At 47.3% G+C, this 19,358-nt stretch overlaps 1 protein-coding gene across 1 annotated transcript; it reads right to left on the bottom strand.

The window, feature by feature from the left end:
* Positions 1-1,134: 1,134 nt before the first annotated feature.
* On the bottom strand, positions 1,135-11,969 carry BTBD17 (BTB domain containing 17). Its single transcript, XM_035104101.3, has 3 exons — positions 11,876-11,969; positions 4,656-4,932; positions 1,135-3,654 (listed from the first exon to the last, which is right to left on the bottom strand). Exons 1-3 carry the CDS (start codon positions 11,967-11,969, stop codon positions 2,574-2,576), a joined length of 1,452 nt encoding a protein of 483 aa, XP_034959992.2. The 3' UTR covers positions 1,135-2,573.
* Positions 11,970-19,358: the final 7,389 nt, after the last annotated feature.

Here is a 19,358-nt window from a genome sequence, read left to right on the forward strand (position 1 = left end):
TCTTCCACGTACCCACCTGGCGGAAGCACCTGCCTGTTGTTGCCACCTCTCGCTTCAACACCCAGAGCCGTCTTTCCCATTGGTGTTAGTGGTTCATTGCGCCAGGGCACCAGCCTCTCAGGGGTGCCCTAGCGAGTGGAGGAGCTGCGCGGCTTTGCCGGCAGCCTCCCCTTTCCCTGCATGCCTGCCAGCTGCGCCCTGCCAACTATATGCAGCTTCCTTCCCAAGCTTCCACAGGAGGAGAGCGATCCCCACAGAGACTCCCAAGCCTCTGCATCTGCTAAAGACGGCCCTGCTCCCGGTCGTTGTCCTCCTCCTGCTTCCTGGTGAAAGGCGCACAGCCTTCCCGGGCTGAATTCTCGGGTGCCCCATGTCTGCATGTTTTCCTGCTTGATCTCCACCACCATGCCAGGGATTGGGGCGGTGGGGGAGGCAGAGGACATTTTCTACCGCCCCCTCCCTTGTTTTGGAGTTGCCGGGGGGGGCGCCGGAGGGATCTTTGCACCACGGCACCGGATATGCTTAAGACGGCCCTGTCAACACCCCCCGGTGACTGGTGACACCACCTTGACATGGTGACCAAGCCACCATAGAACAGAATCGTAGAGTTGGAAGGGACCTTCAGGGTCACTTAGTCCAACCCCCTGCAATGCAGGAATATGCAGCTGACCCACACAGGGATCGAACCTGCAACCTTGGCGTTATCAGCACCATGCTCTAACCAATTGAAAAGGCCCAGAACCTGCATGCATTCCCTGGGAGAGGAAGGAAGCATGGGGGACTGGGGCCTTGACTTCCCTTGTGTGCATCAAAAGAATTTTCAGGCCGTCAAGAGTTTGAGGGGTGTGGAAGGCTTGGAAGCCATGCAGATTAGCTGAAAACTGAATTATTATTATTATTATTATTATTATTATTATTATTATTATTATTATTAAATTTTCTATACGGCCCTTCATCCAAGGATCACAGGGCAGTTTTACAACAAGATACTGGAGAAAGGGGAGAGAGGATTGCAGGCTAAGACATGAATGGGAAGATTGAACAGAAGACAATGAAGACTCCTTCTTTGAGCAGAACACTGGTCAAAAACCATTTTCACCTCAAAAATAACACCACACAGTCATCCCCAACAATACATTTCCTGATTTTTATTTAGAAATCTATGTAACTGATGATCTATTCAAAAGGCTGTTGACATTACCTGCAGAGAGAGCGCAAGCACCATTTTTCCACCTAGCCTGTACTCTGCAACCCAACCCCTCCAGTTCTAAACCAGCTTTTGCCCCGTTTATTTTACAAACAAATAATTACACTTATTACAGAAAGTTTAGAAAACCAACAGGAAAGCCTTTGTTGTTGTTGTTGTTGTTGTTGTTGTTGTTGTTGTTGTTTTTCTTCTTAAAGGTGAAGATGCTATTATTTTGGGATGGTATACCGGAATCTGCCTACCTTGGGAAAAAATCATGTGACAAAGGGCCAGGAGGCAGAGATTGAAATGGAGAGAAGGAAGTATGATGGGGTCTGGTCAGTTTGTTTGTATGTATTTAATTCACTAATCAGGGACTCAGAAAGTAGGCTGAACTTTCCTACCTGACCAGCGAGACAGCAAAAACCCACTCTATGGCTAGGATATCCAGTCAAAAGCAGCAGGAGATGGGATTCACGTGTCTCTGGTTTGGACTGAGACAAAATAAGGGTATGGATGTATAATCTACCCTGTATATATGAACCAAAGACCATGGTGCCACTTTTAACGCTTAAAACTGTTGTCTGTTTGCAGCTGAAATTCAAAGAACCAAACTCGTTCATCTGGTATCAAGTCTAGTAGAGGGAATAGTGAGAGGCTGGATGGATCAACAAATAAGGGTGACTAGAAGAAACCCATATGAATATTACAGTATTCTAAGGACTTTTTTCCATGGGGTCACGAAGAGTCGGACACGACTAAACGACTAAACAACAACAAGGACTTTTTACCTACCAGTGTACTGCTGGGTTGTTGTTGTTGTTTGTCTATATATCTCAAACTACAACAATTCCACGGGATCACCACTTCATGGGCAAGACATGAAGGCGGATTCTAAACAAGTTAGGAAATCAAAGCTCTTGCTAAGGGGGTGTCTTGGAGAACGATCTAATCAAAAGCACCACTGAGATCCTCCAGTTCTACCTGAGTTCCTTAAGAGTGCAATCCTATTCACATCTACTCAGAAGTAAGTCATTAAGTTCAGTGCAACTGGCTCCCAGGTGAGCATATGTAGGATTGCAGCCTTCAAAGATGGAAGAAGAGAGCTAAATATAAGCATCTGAAAACAGAGATAAGGGAATTCCCCACCCCAAGACCGTACATGTTTTAATTTCCCATCTTTTTAAAAAGTCCCCAGGTTTGCAGCTGCAGAAGTTGTTTTCATGCAAGAAGCACCCAGGGCCCACATGCCCCGATTACATGCATAGATTACAAGATGCATCGCCTGTGCCAGCCAGTTTTGTACTGGATTCGTTGCTGTTCTTCAGTACAATCCAGTCATTCTCGTCCCCTGCCTTGTCTTGTGGTTCTTCTTCTTCTACTACTTCTACTTCTTGATTTTGATCAGCGAATGGTAGACAGGCTTGATGATGATATGCAGGTGCAGAGAGTTGTCGATGAGGTATTCGGAGGTGCGCTTCTGTAAGTCGGCATGCACCAGGAAATCGGCCACCTCGTCTGTGCTCTGGTGGAAGCTGTAGGCATGTTTGACAAAGACTTTGCCCTGCTGCTTCATGCCAACCAGGATGGTTTTTTGGAAACTGACTCCGGCAAAGTCGGAGCTAGTCGTGGCCGGAGTGATAACCAGGCGGGGGCGGCCGTCCTCGATCTTGATCGACTGGATGGCCCCCGAGACAGAGTCTGAGTAAACGGGGCGCAAGCTGACCGGGAGCCAACGTGGGGAGAACAGAACGTTCCAAGTCACGCGCTTGGCAGAGTCGTGGTTGCTGGGCCCCAGCTGAGTCTGGAAACTGGTGCTGCGGTCATCCCTGGCCGGGTTGTTAATCACCCACTGAGAACCCCAGGAGGTGGAGAGGTAGTTCCGGGGCAGGAACATGCTGCAGTTGACGTCGAAGTATTTGGCAAAGTGGATCGGGGAGGCCGAGTGGAACTGGAAGGCTTGGAAGAGCAGGTCTTGCACCGCGTGGTAGTGCTTCACCATCACGAGAGACTGCTTCTGCAAGTGGAAAAGGTGGCTGGGGGAGATCATAGGGTAACGCAGGGACCTCAGCATCTTCTCCACGACATAGTCCTCAGGCTGGTGCGTGGCCACCCACTCCTCGACGGCTGTGTACAGCTCCAACTCGCTCTGCAGAACCAGGTCGGATCGTTCCAGCAACAGCAGCAAGAGATCGACACTCACCGAGGCCCACTCGGCGCTGCTCATCACAGCCGAGAGGTTCCAGGCCAGGAACTGGAGGCAGCTCTCCTGCAAAGCCTCGTCGCCAATCCTCACTGCGTAGTGGTACCAGCCCACCACGTGGCCCTGGTTCGACTCACTGGCCAGATGGCTTTTCATGTATTCGGCTACCCCTCTCTGCAAGCTAGAGATGCGATATTTGCTGGCTAGTCGGTGAAGCGGTATGGCTTGGTGGAGGAGGATGGAGATCTCACCACAGTACAGATATCTAGAGAAGGGACACAAGCATCATTCATATTGGTGATATTGGTGACATTTCTTCTCTCAACGGTTTTCATGATTTTTATTTTTAATAGACTGTGTTAGCTACTGAGATGGGTAGTATACAAACTTCTTGGCATTGCATGAGACCACCACCAAGCTGGTTTTTAATTAACTTGGGTGGGGTATAAATAATGAAATTATTATTATTACAGTCAAACCTCGGTTCTCGAATGGCTCCGTTTTCTAACATTTCAGCTCCCAGAAGCGAATGCTTCTGTTTTCGAATGTTTTTCAGAAGTCAAACGGCTTCTGGGGAATTTTTTTCTTTTTCCTCCGGTGACTTTGCCGAACATTTCGGAAGTCAAATGGTCTTCCAGAATGGATTACGTTAAAGGTTTGACTGTATTATTATTGAATAGGGCATCCCTATTTTCATCGGAGAAATGTTGGAGGGTACAGAGATCACACATCTCCAACATTTCTGTCTCTTTTCGATCTTGGGAGTCCAGCCTCTCTCCCTTTGCTCTCAGCCACAAAAGCCCCATTCTGGTTTCTCCCAGCTTGGCAAATTGGACACACACACTATGCCACAGAACTGAAGGACAGGTTACATTTCAGTAGTCTTTACTGAATTTTCTATTCCATTTCCTGTCCTCTTAGAATACATTTCCCAGCAAGCTGTGTTTCCAGTTGTCTTATTATAAGCAAAAGTGCAGGGGCTGCCAACGTAGATGTTAGATTCCATCTCCTATCAGACTCGGCCAGCATGGCCAATGGTCCAAGAGGATGGGAGTTGTAGTCCAGCAATATAATGTTGGCTACCCTGCAATATTGCATCCCAGGACTGCATAAAAAGGTTCAGCCAGGTTCTTAGGAGAGAGGTGGAAGGAGAGCAGAAGGCAACTACAGCTCCTCCAGCTGAGAACCAACAGGACTGAGGAAGGGAACCCACTCACTCCTTCTTTTAGGGCCATCCGGATGAGGTCAGTGAGCTCAGCCTCTTACCTGATGAACTTTTCGAAAAGGGCTGCACTGTCAGGCGGCTCGTGCAGAGAGATCATGGTCTGGTTGTGCAGGAGGCTCTCGAAGATCTCGCTTTGCAAGCTGAGCATCAACTGGTGGGTGTGGAAGACTTTGATTTCGTCCGAGCCTGCAGTGTGCACCCGCAGGGTGGTATCGCTGGCATTGCCGTTCTGCAGGAGCTCTTGCAGCCGCTGCAGCAATGAGAGGGAGTGGTTGATGGTGGCCACTGTGGAATCCCCAGTGAGGTCCGCCTTCTGGACTGCAGAGAGTGTGAAACAAAATCAATGAGCAAGAGGCGAGATTTCAGGACTGGGAAAATGGGAGTGGAATGAAATTCAAGGGGGAAGCCCCCAATTGTTTGATTAGTATGTAAGGGAAGGCTGGATAGGAAACCACTGGGCCATTTGAGAGTAGGCCCCTTGCCTCTGGTGTGTAGTAGTAGTAGTAGTAGTAGTAGTAGTAGTAAAGGGTAAAGGGACGCCTGACCATTAGGTCCAGACATGACCGACTCTGGGGTTGCGGCGCTCATCTTGCTTTACTGGCCAAGGGAGCCGTCGTACAGCTTCCAGGTCATGTGGCCAGCATGACAAATCCGCTTCTGGAGAACCAGAGCAGCGCACGGAAATGCCGTTTACCTTCCCGCTGAAGCGGTACCTATTTATCTACTTGCACTTTGACGTGCTTTTGAACTGCTAGGTTGGCAGGAGCTGGGACCGAGCAACAGAAGCTCACCCCGTTGCAGGGATTCGAACTGCGGACCTTCTGATCAGCAAACCCTAGGCTCTGTGGTTTAGCCCACAGTGCCACCCACATCCCTTCAGTAGTAGTAGTAGTAGTAATTTATTATTTCTACCCTGCCTATCTGGGCGGCTCAACAGAACATTAAAAACAGAATAAAACTTCAAACATTAAAAACTTCCCTAAATAGGGCTGCCTTCAGGTGTCTTCTAAATGTTGGATAGTTGTTTATTTCCTTGACATCTGATGGGAGGGCCTTCCACAGGGCGGGTGCCACTACCGGGAAGGCCCTCTGTCTGGTTTCCTGTAACCTCACTTCACGCAACGAGGGAACCGCCAGAAGGCCCTCGGCGCTGGACTCAGTGTCCGGGCTGAACGATGCAGGTGGATATGCTCCTTCAGGAATACTGGGCTGAGGCCGTTTAGGGATTTAAAGGTCAGCACCAACATTTTGAATTGTGCTCTGAAACATACTGGGAGCCAATGTAGGTCTTTCAGGACTGGTATTATATGGTCTCGGTGGCCAATCCCAGTCACCAGTCCAGCTGCTGCATTCTGGATTAATTGTAGTTTCCAGGTCACCTTCAAAGGTAGCCCCACGTAGAGTGTGTTGCAGTAGTCCAAGCGGGAGAAAACTAGAGCATGCGCCACTCTGGCTAGACAGTCTGCAGGCAGGTAGTGTCTCAGCCTGCTTGGAAGGTGGTGCTAATCTGGGATAGCTCATTTTGAGGAGCATTCCTGAAATCCCATTTTCCCTTTGTGATTCTCTTGGTTTGGTCCTAACACTTTGCGCAATGGGAATGCAATAACCAATAGTTTCTAACAAATAAATTTTACTAACTAGCTGTGGGATTGAGCTAAGGCTGGCCTCGGGCTCCCCCTTTCTTTCAGCAAAGCCACAAAGAGGAGATCAGAAGCTTTTTTTTCTATTTTCAATTAATTCTACTAATTTTTTTTCCAAACCAAGAACTGGTTTAGGGCCAGGATGAGGATTTTGTGGCCCTCTAGATGTTCTAGGACTCCAACTCCCCTTAACACTATCCAATAAGGTTGGATCCAACTAGGTTTTACTCATGGTAGACCCATTGAAAGTAACAGACCTAGGTTAGGGCCTGTCTGTACTTCAGCTTAATGTAGATTGTGGACCCCCTTGTGCTTCCTTTAACGCCCCCTGTCATTGCGACATTTCCCTCTGACTACAGCTGTCTCACCCTTTCTGCTCCCTAAATCCAGAGATTTCCTATGCAATTGGTGTAGCTCACCTATTCAGATTTTCAAAGCTTAGGGAATTTTGAAAGAAAAGTGGTCATTGGATCCAAAACGTCTGACAGCAGGAGAGGATCCTTCTCCCCAAACTGCAGCTTTCAAACTTCATGTCAGACAACTTAGCCTTTTGTGAAGATACACTTGATAAATTTTCTGGGTTCTCTGAACTACCTAAAGCTCCATAGTATTGGGCAAATATGAATCCACTTTAGTTGCAGCCAGTGATCGATGTTCTGCCCTGGGTGAGTAGAAGAGTCAGTCTCAGTAGGCTGCTGTTCTAGTCGTGACCTTATTTTAAAACTGGGATCACAAAGGCTGGATCAGTGATATGCTGTGCCAGGTGGCGCTGTGGGTTAAACCACTGGGCCTAGGGCTTGCTGATCAGAAGGTCAGCGGTTCGAATCCCTGTGACGGGGTGAGCTCCCGTTGCTCGGTCCCAGCTCCTGCCAACTTAGCAGTTCGAAAGCACGTCAAAATGCAAGTAGATAAATAGGAACCGCTACAGCGGGAAGGTAAACGGCGTTTCCGTGTGCTGCTCTGGTTCGCCAGAAGTGGCTTTGTCATGCTGGCCACATGACCTGGAGGCTATACGACGGCTCCCTCGGCCAATAATGCGAGATGAGCGCACAACCCCAGAGTCGGTCACGACTGGACCCAGGGCCGTCTTAAGCGCCTCTGGTGCCATGGAGCGATGGATCCCTCCGCCCCCCCCGCCCCATTTCCCATCGCGGTGGGCGGGCAGGCGGGCGCTGCGCGCAGCACGGCGCCGCAGCGGGCGGGCAGGCACAGCGCGGTTGTCGAAACGGCGGACCGGGTGGGCACAGCTTGCGGCGCCCTCCTCGTGGGCCGGCGCCGTGGTGCCCTGCGCCACCAGGGGTCTACCTAGAGCCGGCCCTGACTGGACCTAATGGTCAGGGGTCCCTTTACCTTTTTATTATTAACATTAATGTAAAGAAAAAGAGGGTACTTTTTATCATATGTGGTGGTCATGTAACATGAAAAAAAGGCTTCTGGGAAATGATATATAAAGAATTGAAAAAAAAATTGTTGAAAATAACTTTTCCTAAGAAACCAGAAGCATTTCTTTTAGGTATTATAGGACCAGAGATCCTGAAGGACCAGACAAAACTATTTATGTACGCGACCACGGCTGCACAGACTCTCTTAGCTCAGAAATGGAAAGCTGGTACAACTCTGACCAAAGAAGAGTGGCAGACAAAATTGATGCACTATGCCGAGCTGGCAAAACTTACAGGAAGAATTAGAAATCAGGAAGAGGAGATCTTTAATAAAGAATAGGGAAAGTTTATAATTTATTTGAAAAGCTGTTGTAAACAACTGCATACATTGGTAGGATTGACAGAAAACATGTAGTCAAAATTTGAACTTTGGATTGACAAAGGATTTATAAAGATAGAGTTATGATAGAGATGCAGAGGGGAAAATCAGTACATTAAGATCCACCATGGGGGGGGGGAGACAGAAGGGATTATACGTTTATGTATTTAATTCATTTGTTAAAGTAAAATAGAAAATGCAAAAATAAAATTTATTTTAAAAAATATTATTGACATTTATTAAGCAGGGGAGCACATCAGAAAAGAATAAATGGCACAGCCTTCCTAAGCCTAGTTGCAATCTTAGCAGCTCCTAGGATGAAGCCATAATGTGAAATATTTGACAGTGAGCTAGCTGCATGGGCTGCTGCAGGAGAAAAAAAATAGGGAGTATCATACATGCTATGCTTCTGTACTTCTGAAAAGCTAGTAGCCCAGAATGATCAGCTGGTTCTGCCCAGACACTGAGATCCAGCGCCGAGGGCCTTCTGGCGGTTCCCTCACTGCGAGAAGCAAAGCTACAGTGAACCAGGCAGAGGGACTTCTCGGTAGTAGTGCCCGCCCTGTGGAACGCCCTCCCATCAGATGCAAGGGCGTACCCACCATGCGGCAAGTTAGGGCAGCTGCCCTACTCTAGAAGCAGGGCTGGTGGGCAGAGGCGGAGCACAGCCCGGCGGAGCGCGAGTTCGCCATTCCCGCCGCACCGCGCCGCACCCTCCCTCCAGCTCCCCGGCGCGCCCTCAGGCAAGGCCAAGCGCGGCGGGGAACCAGGGAGCGCGGCGCGGTGGGCGGGAACGCCGAACTCGCGCTCCGCTGGGCTGGGCTCCGCCTCCGCCCACCAGCCCTGCTTCTAGGGAGGGGCACAGCCCGGCGGAGCGCGAGTTCGCTGTTCCCGCCCACTTTGTGGCCCCTCCCCTTCCGTGCCTTGGGCCCTCCCCTTGCCCCCCCCTAGTTTTGATCCTGGGTACGCCCATGATCAGATGTCAAAGAGATAAACAACTACCTGACATTTAGAAAACATCTGAAGGCAGCCCTGTTTAGGGAAGTTTCAAATGTGTGACATTTTAATGTATTTTAATCTTTGTTGGAAGCCGCCCACAGTGGCTGGGGAAACCCAGCTGGATGGGCGGGATACAAATAATAAATTATTTATTTATTTAGATTCATTTTATTTATTTTTTATTTATTTATTTATTTATTTATTTATTTATTTATTATGGTGTATTTTCATTGAAGTAATTAATAAGTGTCTCCTGGAACCTGAAAACCTCTCTGGAATATTGGAGGCAACCCCCCCCCCAAGGTAAGGGGATCTTACGAGAAGTGAAGCCGGGGTTCTGGTGTGAACTCTGTGTGTGTGTGTGTGTGTGTGTGTGTGTGTGTGTGTGTGTGAAAGCAGCTTGTTGGCACTTGCTATAGCCTACATATTCTTAGTCTTTGATAGACTGCATCAAATATTTACAAACATAAGAATGAACTACTGTATGTTTTTTAAAAAGGACCACGCCAAAATGGCAAAACTGACCGAAAAACTCAGGAACCAAGAAGACAAAAACTTTAAGGAAGAATGGGAAAAAATATAATTATTTAGGAGACCACTGCAAGCATTGAAACATGAAAACATTAGCAGGGTTTTTAATAACACTTGTAATGTAACAATCGCTATGGGCAATATGGACGCATACAAAATATGGATAAGGAAATAATATGCAGTTGAAAATGTTGACAATAAGACCAATAGAGGGGTTGGAGGGAAGTCTGGAGATTCAGAGAAATCTCTAAATGTGGCTATTGATTTGGTATTGTTATAAAATAAAATTTTAAAAATCATTTTAAAAAAAAGGAAATGGAAGGACGGGGTTTCCAAGGTTTTAGCGTATGTTTCATAATTTCTAGCTTCTAGAAATCTCCCAAGGTTTGCAACAGAATAATTAAGGTCAGCAGCCCTTGACTGCCTGATTCCCTAATACCGAAGGTGGTAATTAAAGTCACCCTTCGCCTCGGAGCTTTGACTAATCCCAGCCAGCTCTTGCGGATGTCGGAGAGTTTTCACTTTACTACTCATGGGAGCTGGAGCCCAGCCAGCAGTTTCACAGCCGTCATTAACTCAATGAAACCGCTGCCGCTGGATGAATTAAATTCTCACGCTGAGCCAAGTTACACTTTTTTGGTCTCCCTGGGGAAAGAAAGCTTAGCTTGTTCACACTCTCCGCATCCTGGCTTGCGTCTCCTGCTGCCCAGTCCAACTTGGGCAGGGATGAAAAAGGTTAAAATTCAATGGCAAAAGAATCTCTAGCTCTCTCTCTCGGGACAAAGACACCAGCGGGATGGGGAAGAGCAGCTTAAAGGGAAAGCACCCAGCTCGGCTATTGCTATGAAAACATCGCTTTTGTCGAAGCCTCTTGACAAAGGAAAGTGTTTGTGACCCTTTGCTCCGGAGGGAGGCAGACCCGCAGCTGAAACACCTCCCTCCCCACCGCTTTAAACTTGAGATTGTCTTTCTGTGTGTGGTCTCCCACATCCATTTTTGATTTTCTGTTTTGGAGAAAACTTCCAGTACTTGAGAGAGGGAAACTGGCACGTTTATTTTGCATTTAAGCAGTTGAAAGGATCGCAGCATGTTAATGAGGAAATCACTTCCGTTGGGGGATGCAAAACTGACTTCACACATTTCCCCACCCAAAAAACTCCATTAGAACCCATCCATCTGGTTGGTCAAAAGTAACACACCGTGATCTCTAATAACGTTCAGAATTTATAAATTCACCCGAGCACAATGGTGAGATTTAGCTCCCACTAGTGCTCCCTCCGAAAGAGGGGCACAGTGTGCCCATGAATTAGGGGCAGCTGACATACTAAGTTCCAGAATGAATCTGCCTCTTGTGCCACAATCCTGTTCAGCACAGGGTACAGAGTTGGGGGTGGGGTGTATGCAACCCCAACTTTTCCTTTAACTCCTTTGCATCTGCCCAGTCGCTCCTTATGCCTGCGGTGAAACTGGCCCCCATATAATATCTTTTTAAATCCATGTCTTATCCGGCGGATTAGCTTCTTCCAGAAACACAAGCAGCACAGTTAAACCAAGCTGAACAGAGGATTGGAAATGAGAGAGACACAGCCTCCCGCCTTGAAGGGTCAGTTTGACATCCAGCATCGAAAAGATGCTGGAAGTTACTGCTGTTAACATATATCCTTCTTTTCCGTTACAATTACGATCCAAGCGGCTTTCGGTGAGAGTGCGGCTGGGTATAAATTCCTCTTTAGCATGCAGTCCAGTTTTTCTATAACTCAGGATTCGCTGCCAATGGGTGTTGTAGAGGAGAGAACCGGACAGGCCGAATCTTCAAGGTCAAGGTTTCATTGAGCGCTGGCTGGGCGCAGACTGTTCAATATATGCAGGCTTAAGCAAGACCCGTTAGGTCTTGCAGGGTGGTCTAAGAACTGGAGAATAAGCCCATGACTTGGGAAACCTGGCATCTATTCTATTCCCCAGCCAAACACCTTGTATAACCTTGGGGAAACCATTCACGTACCTGGAGTTCAGCAGAATGGAATAATTTGCTCTGGAACCCTGTCTCAACCCTGGGTTGTTAAAGCCAGGGGGTGGCCAGAGCATTAAATTCCCTGCTGCTCAATTCTCATCGGGTCCAATAAAGAATACGTTGGCAATACAGCTTGGTTAAAGTGCCCCATAAAAGTGTCTTCACTGGTGCTAAAGTTCTGCAACATGCCCCGCTTTCTGTGGCTCTGAGCCAATCTCTGTGCGGTGTAAAATGAATGAATAAACCCCAGTTCCTCCTGCCACCTCAGCCCAGCCTGCTCACCTAGCAAAGCTCTTTCCCAGCAGCCCTTCCTCCTTACCTGCTTGGACAGCCAGGCACAGCAGTGACAGAGCGGCGAAGGAGCAGGTCCATCGCCTCGGTGTGGCCTGCTGGACCCCTATCCCTTTAGCCATAGCTGCTTCCTGAAGCGTGTCCGCAGAGGGAATAAGCCCTCGACTCTGAGCGTGCTAATGTGTCTGACTCTTTATGTAGGACACTGACTCTCCCAGCCCCGCTTGCCATTGATTGGTGGAAAACTAGTAACAGCTGTTACCAAGGAAACCACTTAAGATTGTGAATTGATGCCTGTTGGGCACTGTGGGACTCCCTGGGCGGTTGGCCGAGCCTCCCTGGGACAGCAAGACTACCTGGAGCCCTTGGCATGCCGGAAGTTGCACAAAGAACACTCACCTTCCAACAACAAAGATGTTTATTCGGCTTTACGCCCATCATAAAACACAACAAAACAAATCAAATAAAACAGCGGACTCGTACAAACCACAAATAATATAACACAATTCACAGCTCACAAGGACAAATATTAACAATTCAAAAAACATATCTTAAAGGTTTAAGATTAAGATTAAAAATTTAGGCACTAAGCTAAAATCAATATCTGATGTCATTTAGAAAATTCTTATAACTATCAATAAGCAGCTAACATTCCATTCCGTCTCCTATACGAGAGGACGGCTGTTAGGAATTTAGCAACCTGTAGAGTAATATAAGGGTCCAACATCTTGAAGAACCCAGGCAAGCTGTAGGTCAACTGGTTTGTCAGCCATAGGCTGGATTATGGAGTTTAGTATACTAGCACGAGCCGAGCTGTACATAGGACAGATAAACATAACATGGTGTAGAGATTCCAGGGTTTTGTTTTGGGGTTTTTTGCCATAGTTGTTTCTTAACTTTGGAGCATCTGATTGCAAAACAGTGGTGTGCTGGTGCCAGTTTAAAAAAATCCTTTCCAGTAGCACCTTAGAGACCAACGTGAGCATGCACACGAAAGCTCCTACCAATGACAAACTTAGTTGGTCTCTAAGGTGCTACTGGAAGGAAATTTTTTATATTTCGTTTCGACTACGGCAGACCAGCACGCCTACCTACCTGTAACTGGTGCCAGTCTGTTAGAGAGACTATCAACCAAGGTGACAAGATAAATATCCCTTCCTCCTCCCAAAACTTTTTGAAGGCTGCATTAGTCCTGTGGGATGAAATAGACCTTCTTTATACCACAGGCTTACAATAAAACAGGAGGAGTGTTACGAGAGTCAGAACACCTGCAACCCAAACTCAGCTTGTTTAACCATGAATCACTATATTTTCTGGCATTTGACTTGTAGGAAGACATGTTTATTGTTACGTCCTGAGCAGCATGTTTTCCCAGGGTACAATATGATTGCATCTCACATGGGCGTTCAGTTCCAAGGGTTTCAAGTATGCATGAAAATTGTGTCTCCTCAAACTCCTGGAGCTGCCCACAGCTAGTGGGTGAGCAGGAGAGAGGAAGAACCCTCAGTTCAAAAGGGTAAAAGAGTATTGGGAAATGATCCATAATGAATTGAAAAAAAAATGTTTAAAAGTACTTCCCCCTCCCAAAAAAACCCAGAGTCCTTTCTATTTGGGATAATTCAGACTGAAATTCCCAGGTGTAAAAAAAGGTTGTTTATGTATGCTACTACTGCGACCCGTGTTTCATTAGCCGAAAAATATAAAACAAACAAGGTCCCAACGAAAGAAGAATGGGAACTTAAGTTGACAGAATATGCGCAACTTGCAGACTTAACATGTAAAATAAGAGAATAAGAAGAGCATACATTTAAAGAAGACTGGAAAAATGTCTATTGAATATTTGGGAAAGGATTGTGTACAGCTGAAAATGCTGGCAGCATCAAGATAAATTCAACAGTGTAAATAAGTTTTGATGGGTGCAGTAATGGAATACAGAATGGCATAGTTTTTGTAAAATATGCAGGGATTTATGATATGTAAAATGAACCATGGAAAGAGAAGAAGGGAAGTTATTGATATCTTAAGGATGTAAAATTAGTATTTCACATTGTAAAACAGTAAATTTAATAAAAATTATATACAAAAAGAAAGAAAGAATCCCCAGATCTGCTAGAGCCTATGGACTCAAAACAAAACTAAGTGTTGCTTTGTTTTGCTTTGCCCATCAAGCAAAGCAGAGAGCTTTTTTTCACGCTGGATCTGCTTGGGCAAAAAGAGCTTTTAAGCTCTCCACCTTGCTTGGATTTAACTTGCGCACTTTCAACCAGCCTGCCTTCAACTGTACCTGGTTGAAATCGTGCAAGTTAAACATGTGTAAGATGTGATGGTACTGTATTTGAAATAGTCATGCGGAAGAAGAAGAAGAAGGGAGGGAGGGAAGTACATTACAAGTCACTACCACCGCCTGGCTGCAACCAAGGAAAGCCTGGCGTTGTATTGCTGCATCCAAGCAGACACATAAAAGGTAAAGGTAAAGGGACCCCTGACAGTTAAGTCCAGTCGCGAATGACTTTGAGGTTGTGGCGCTCATCTCACTTTACAGGCCAAGGGAGCCAGCGTTTGTCCTCTTCCACAGACAGTTTTTCTGGTCATATGGCCAGCATGACTAAGCCGCTTCTGGCGAAGCCAGAGCAGCGCACGGAAACGGCGTTTACCTTCCTGTCGGAGCGGTACCAATTTATCTACTTGCACTGGTGTGCTTTCGAACTGCTAGGTTGGCAGGTGCTGGGACCAAGCAACGGGAGCTCCCCCCGTCGCGGGGATTCGAACTGCCAACCTTCCGATCGGCAAGCCCAAGCAGCACAGTGGTTTAAACCACAGCGCCACAGTGGCTTGCAATTCTGCAAACAATGCTGTCAGCCTGCTGTAGACCTGAGTCCATCGTGACTTGGCCCACAGAGCCCTAGTTTCCATATAGACGTCCACATTATTTGATGGCCCAGAATCTACTAGGCAATTCGGATGAGTATGAGGAAACATTGGCAAACAGCCAGTTTGGGAGCGTGGCAACTCAGGTTTTTCAGGTGAAGAGTCCGTATTGGACCACCCAATCAAGCTTAAAAGAAGCAAAGCCCTATTTGAAAAGATGCCTGAAATATACTCGGAGTCAAGAGTGAATTTCATGCTCTTTATTCAGCTCATAGTCATCAAGGAGGAGAAGAGAAGACGAATGGCTCTTTTCCCAAAACCATCTGCTTATATACATTATTTACACAATGGGCCTTGCGTGATTGGCTACTTCAGGGCTACACCTGTGGGCCAATTATATTGTGGATTGACTTTTGCCTGCAGCCTGATTGGCTGCTCCTACAGGCCAATCAGGTAGCAGATTCACTTCTGCCAGCCGCCTGATTGGCTGCTCCAGCAGGCCAATCAGGTTGCGGATTCACTTCCACCTGGAGTTGGATTGGGTAGCTCCCGCTGATTCTGAATCCTATTGTTCTAGGATTCAGCTCAGTACATAACAATGCCTTTTTGAGAATTTGCAGCATGACGATGCTGTAGTTGGAGCCATGGCATTAAAGGGATGGAATCCTTAATGGAATCAGAGGACTGCTCCATAAGACAAATGGCAGCCTGGATTGCGTCAACCAGTGTTGTTGTTGTTTTAACATGCAAACAGGACCATCAGCTGGCCCAGAAAGAGAGACAGATAACAAGCATCCTCCTGGGAGTCTGTGACAGAGGACAGACTTGAATAATTTTGATGCAGACTTATACTAAGTCAGGCCATTGGTCCTAGTCCAGGGGTAGGCAACCCAGGGGCCGGATGCGGGCCATTCGCCTTCTCAATCCAGCCCGCGGACAGTCCGAGAATCAGCATGTTTTTACATGAGTAGAATGTGTCCTTTTATTTAAAATGCATCTCTAGGTTATTTGTGGGGTATAGGAATTCATTCTCCCCCCCCAAAAAAAAATATGGCCTGCCCCCCCCCACATGGTCTAACACTCTGACCACTATGCTTCCAACATCTGGGTGTCAATGACAAATGCCACCAGGGGCGTAACCAGGATCAAAACTGGGGGGGAAGGCAAGCCATGGTCGTTCAGGTTGTGACATTTCAGCATGGAAAAGGCGAATGAAACCAAAATTTTAAGAAATTTATATATAATTATAGCAGTGCTTTATTACGGTAGTTATTACAATTATTTGCTTGAATTTTTTAAAATTTTATTCTAGTTACATCTCTTATACTAATATCTGATGGACACTCATCAAACACAACCCAGTCAGTCTGTCCTCTCCCATTGTACTTATGAGCCAGGTCTTTACCCTTTAAAATTTAATTTTCTACAGAAATTACTTAACTTACCTTTTTGGAACCAGTTTCTTATATCCATTTAGGCCAGGCATCCCCAAACTACGGCCCTCCAGATGTTTTGGCCTACAACTCCCATGATCCCTAGCTAACAGGACCAGTGGTCGGGAAATAAATAACTATTTGACTTTTAGAAGACATCTGACGGCAGTCCTGTACAGGGAAGTTTTTAATGTTTGAGGTCTTCCTGTTTTAATATGTTGGAAGCCGCCCAGAGTGGCTGGGGTAACCCAGTCAGATGGGAGGGGTATAAATGTTGTTGTTGTTGTTGTTGTTGTTGTTGTTGTTGTTGTTGTTTGCTTCTCTTTGTGAAAATAACTCGGCTGGTTGACCCTGACATCGCAGAAAGAGGTGTCCATGAAGCAGCAAGGCCAGACATGAAAGGCTTGTGCTCAGGCGGGTGGGAGAGTTTACACTTCACTTGCCTGCTTAATACAAAAAGCAGATGCCAGCATGAATCCCATCAGTCCAGACAGCTACTCAATAAATGGGAACAGGCTAATATTCCTCCAGCTGTGACCAAACTGGATGGGGCATGAATGAAGGTCATCGAGTCTGCTGGAGCGTGGCCCTGGGGCAGGGGTAGCACTGGGTGGGAATGAGGCAATGCGCACACAGATACACACACACAGAGGGAGTGTCAATGTGACTCCCACTGGCAAGAGGACACGGTGATGGGATTCTCACCCACAGCAGCATGGCTGGAAGGAAGGATCCAGCCCATGACTTGTTCACAACTCTCCAGTGCTCTCAATGCAACTTTCCTATCACTCCTACATGGCCACACACTCAGGGCACATATGCCACCCAAGTTCTTAATAACTCATAGCAGGCCCTCCAAGTGTCCCTATTTTCCAGGGATAGTCCCAGATTTACAGAAGCCACCCCAGTTTCTGAGTGGATCCCGGGATGTCCCGCTTTTCCTTAGGGCGTCCCTATTTTCATCAGAGAAATGTTGGAGGGTAGGGAGTTCTGCGACGCCCACACCCAGCCAGCCAGCCAGCCAGCCAGCCAAGGAGATAAGGAACTGTCCAACTTTTATAAGACATCTGAACAGGGGCGTAGCCAGGATGAAAATTAGGGGGGCAAGGGGCGGGGGCAAGGGACAGGGCCAAGGGGTGGGGGGAGGGGCAAGGAAAGCTCCCTTCTCCCTTTCCAGTTTTCCCTCCACCCGCCCCGGCGATCGAAATCGGGCTGCTCCGACTCCCTCCTCCCCCTCTGCGATCGCCGGGGCGGGCGGAGGGAAAGCCAGGCAACCGCTTTGCACGGTTCTGGGCTTTCCCTCTGCCCGCCCCACAGCCAGCCAGGGAGAAGGGAGACGGCACCGGGCAGGCAGTGGGGCAGGCTGGCCAGTGGCCCTGCTTCTAGGGGGGCAACTGCCCCCTCCTGCCCCCCCTGCCTGCGCCCATGCATCTGGAGTCAGCCCTGTATAGGGAAGCTTTTTTTATGTGTAATGTTTTGCTATGTTTTATAAGTGTTGGAAGTCACCCAGATCGGCAATCTAGTCAGATGGGTAGGATATAAATAATTTTATCTGTTTGTTTGTTGGTTTGTTTGTTTGTTTATGAATGAATGAATGAATAGGGTGTCCCTGTTGGAGAAATGTTGGAGGGTGAATTGTCATAGCTCTGATGCCCTTTGTTCCCTGTGCAAATCTCCGTCAACGCCCACCGCCCTTTTCCCAAGCATAACCTTGTGCCATTTTTGAGCTCTTTGGTGCAACTGGCACAGCCAGAAAAACAAAAGGTACATATGGATTTCCCTTTAGATCCCCAGAGATATGTTGCTGCCAAGGCAAGTGGACATTACCTAATGCCAGGAGGGACAGGAAGCCACAAGCAGAAGCCTAGTGCCTTTGCACTGGTTGGCCAGAGTACATGAAAGCATGAAGCACATTGACTACTGTACTTAATATCACCTGCACACTTCCCCTTATGTTTTGACAAATAAAAGAGCTAAGGAATTGTGCGCGGGGTTGTTGTTTTTTAAGAATGAAAGCTGATCACTGAAGGAAGTGATCCCCTGTGGATGCCACAGCTGATGGGGAAAATGGCCCTGCTCTTGACATACTATTGCATTCCTGAGTCAAAACGTGAACTAACTGCCAGGGTAGATTCAGCCACAGGGAATATCATTCTCTCCCGCTGCCCTGCGCAAAAGGCTGTTGGCTCTGGTCATCTGCCCAGGCCCTCCTGCTCCTTGATTCTAGCAGGCCAAGGTCAAAAGGCACTACTCTGGGGACCTGAGGCAGAGGAATTGGTTCAAGCGCTTGCCTTCTGGGACTATAAACAGTGCAGGAAATTATCACACGTAGGTTTAAATCCCTATGGCGTTGGTGGTGGCAGGGGCTGCTATTTCCGGGTATCCTTTGCGGATTTAGACACTGAGCTTCCAGATGTTTGCTTACTGACACAGTTATTGCCGAAACCGATTCCTCTTCAATCCGGCCCAGATGGCAGAGGCAAGCATACATCTTAAGGGTAAATGGACATAAATCTGACTTCAGGAATCACAAGACAGAAAAACCAGTAGGAGAACACTTCGATCTCCCAGGACATTCTATACAAGATCTCAAAATAGCGGTCTTACTACAAAAGAATTTCAGAAATAGACTGGAAAGAGAAGTTGCTGAAATGCAACTTATTACCAAACTTAAAGTGGGACGCGGGTGGTGCTGTGGTTTAAACCACTGAGCCTCTTGGACTTGCCGATCAGAAGGTCGGCGGTTCAAATCCCCGCAATGGGGTGAGCTCCTGTTACTCGGTCCCTGCTCCTGCCAACCTAGCAGTTCGAAAGCACGTCAAAGTGCAAGTAGATAAATAGGTACCACTCCTGGAGGGAAGGTAAACAGCATTTCCGTGTGCTGCTCTGGTTTGCCAGAAGCGGCTTAGTCATGCTGGCCACATGACCTGGAAGCTGTACGTCGGCTCCCTTGGCCAATAAAGCGAGATGAGCGCTGCAACCCCAAAGTCGGTCACGACTGCACCTAATGGTCAGGGGTCCATTTACCTTTACCAAACTTAAAACCATGGAGAGACCTAGTCTGAATAGAGACATTGGATTCTTATCTCATTATACATGATAAAAAAATTTTTTAGCCATCTAACCCCTTGCTTTTTCCTGTAAGACTAATTGCAGTCATTAACAGTCATCAACAGGTTTACCACACCTATCAGCCAATCACCCATTCCC

Source organism: Zootoca vivipara, chromosome 2 (genome assembly GCF_965207765.1).
Source record: "Zootoca vivipara chromosome 2, rZooViv2.hap1.1, whole genome shotgun sequence".
Taxonomy (NCBI): domain Eukaryota; kingdom Metazoa; phylum Chordata; class Lepidosauria; order Squamata; family Lacertidae; genus Zootoca; species Zootoca vivipara.